The sequence below is a fragment of the Rhincodon typus genome, unplaced genomic scaffold, assembly GCF_021869965.1.
Source record: "Rhincodon typus isolate 14 unplaced genomic scaffold, sRhiTyp1.1 hic_rhity00000077, whole genome shotgun sequence".
NCBI lineage: Eukaryota > Metazoa > Chordata > Chondrichthyes > Orectolobiformes > Rhincodontidae > Rhincodon > Rhincodon typus.
Genome location: NW_025965715.1, coordinates 116,121 through 116,489, shown reverse-complemented (window position 1 = coordinate 116,489; position 369 = coordinate 116,121). Strand labels below are relative to the sequence as shown.

General features: G+C 60.2%; 1 protein-coding gene across 1 annotated transcript in view; it reads right to left on the bottom strand.

The window, feature by feature from the left end:
• Positions 1 to 369, bottom strand: part of LOC109925539 (low-density lipoprotein receptor-related protein 1-like) — a 13,955-nt gene that overhangs the window by 11,002 nt on the left and 2,584 nt on the right. The window contains exon 4 of the mRNA XM_048621167.1: positions 1 to 234. This exon is cut by the window's left edge and continues 15 nt beyond it. Coding sequence (XP_048477124.1) covers positions 1 to 234 — 234 coding nt within the window. The remainder of the gene's footprint in view (positions 235 to 369) is intronic.

Here is a 369-nt window from a genome sequence, read left to right as displayed (position 1 = left end):
TCCTGTTGCGGTTGGAGGTGGGCGAGGCAGGAGTGGAGAGGTCACGGTAACAGATCTTGCCCGTGTGCCAATTGGTCCAGAAGATGATGTTCCCCTTGACGTAGGCATCCATGGCGTCAATTCTGACGGTCTCATCACCCTGGAAGGCTTGCTCGTAGGCCGAGTTCGGGTTGAAGGGGTACAGGCTACGGATCTCGTTGTCGTCAGCGATGTACAGCACCTGGTGCTCGGATCCTGCAAGGGGTTAAAGGGCAAAGGTTAAACAGATTCTCAGCCCTGGCCCTCCGACAGTGCCCGCTCCCTTGGCCCTGACCCTCCGACAGCGCCCGCTCCCTCAGCCTACATCAGCGCCCGCTCCCTCGGCACCGA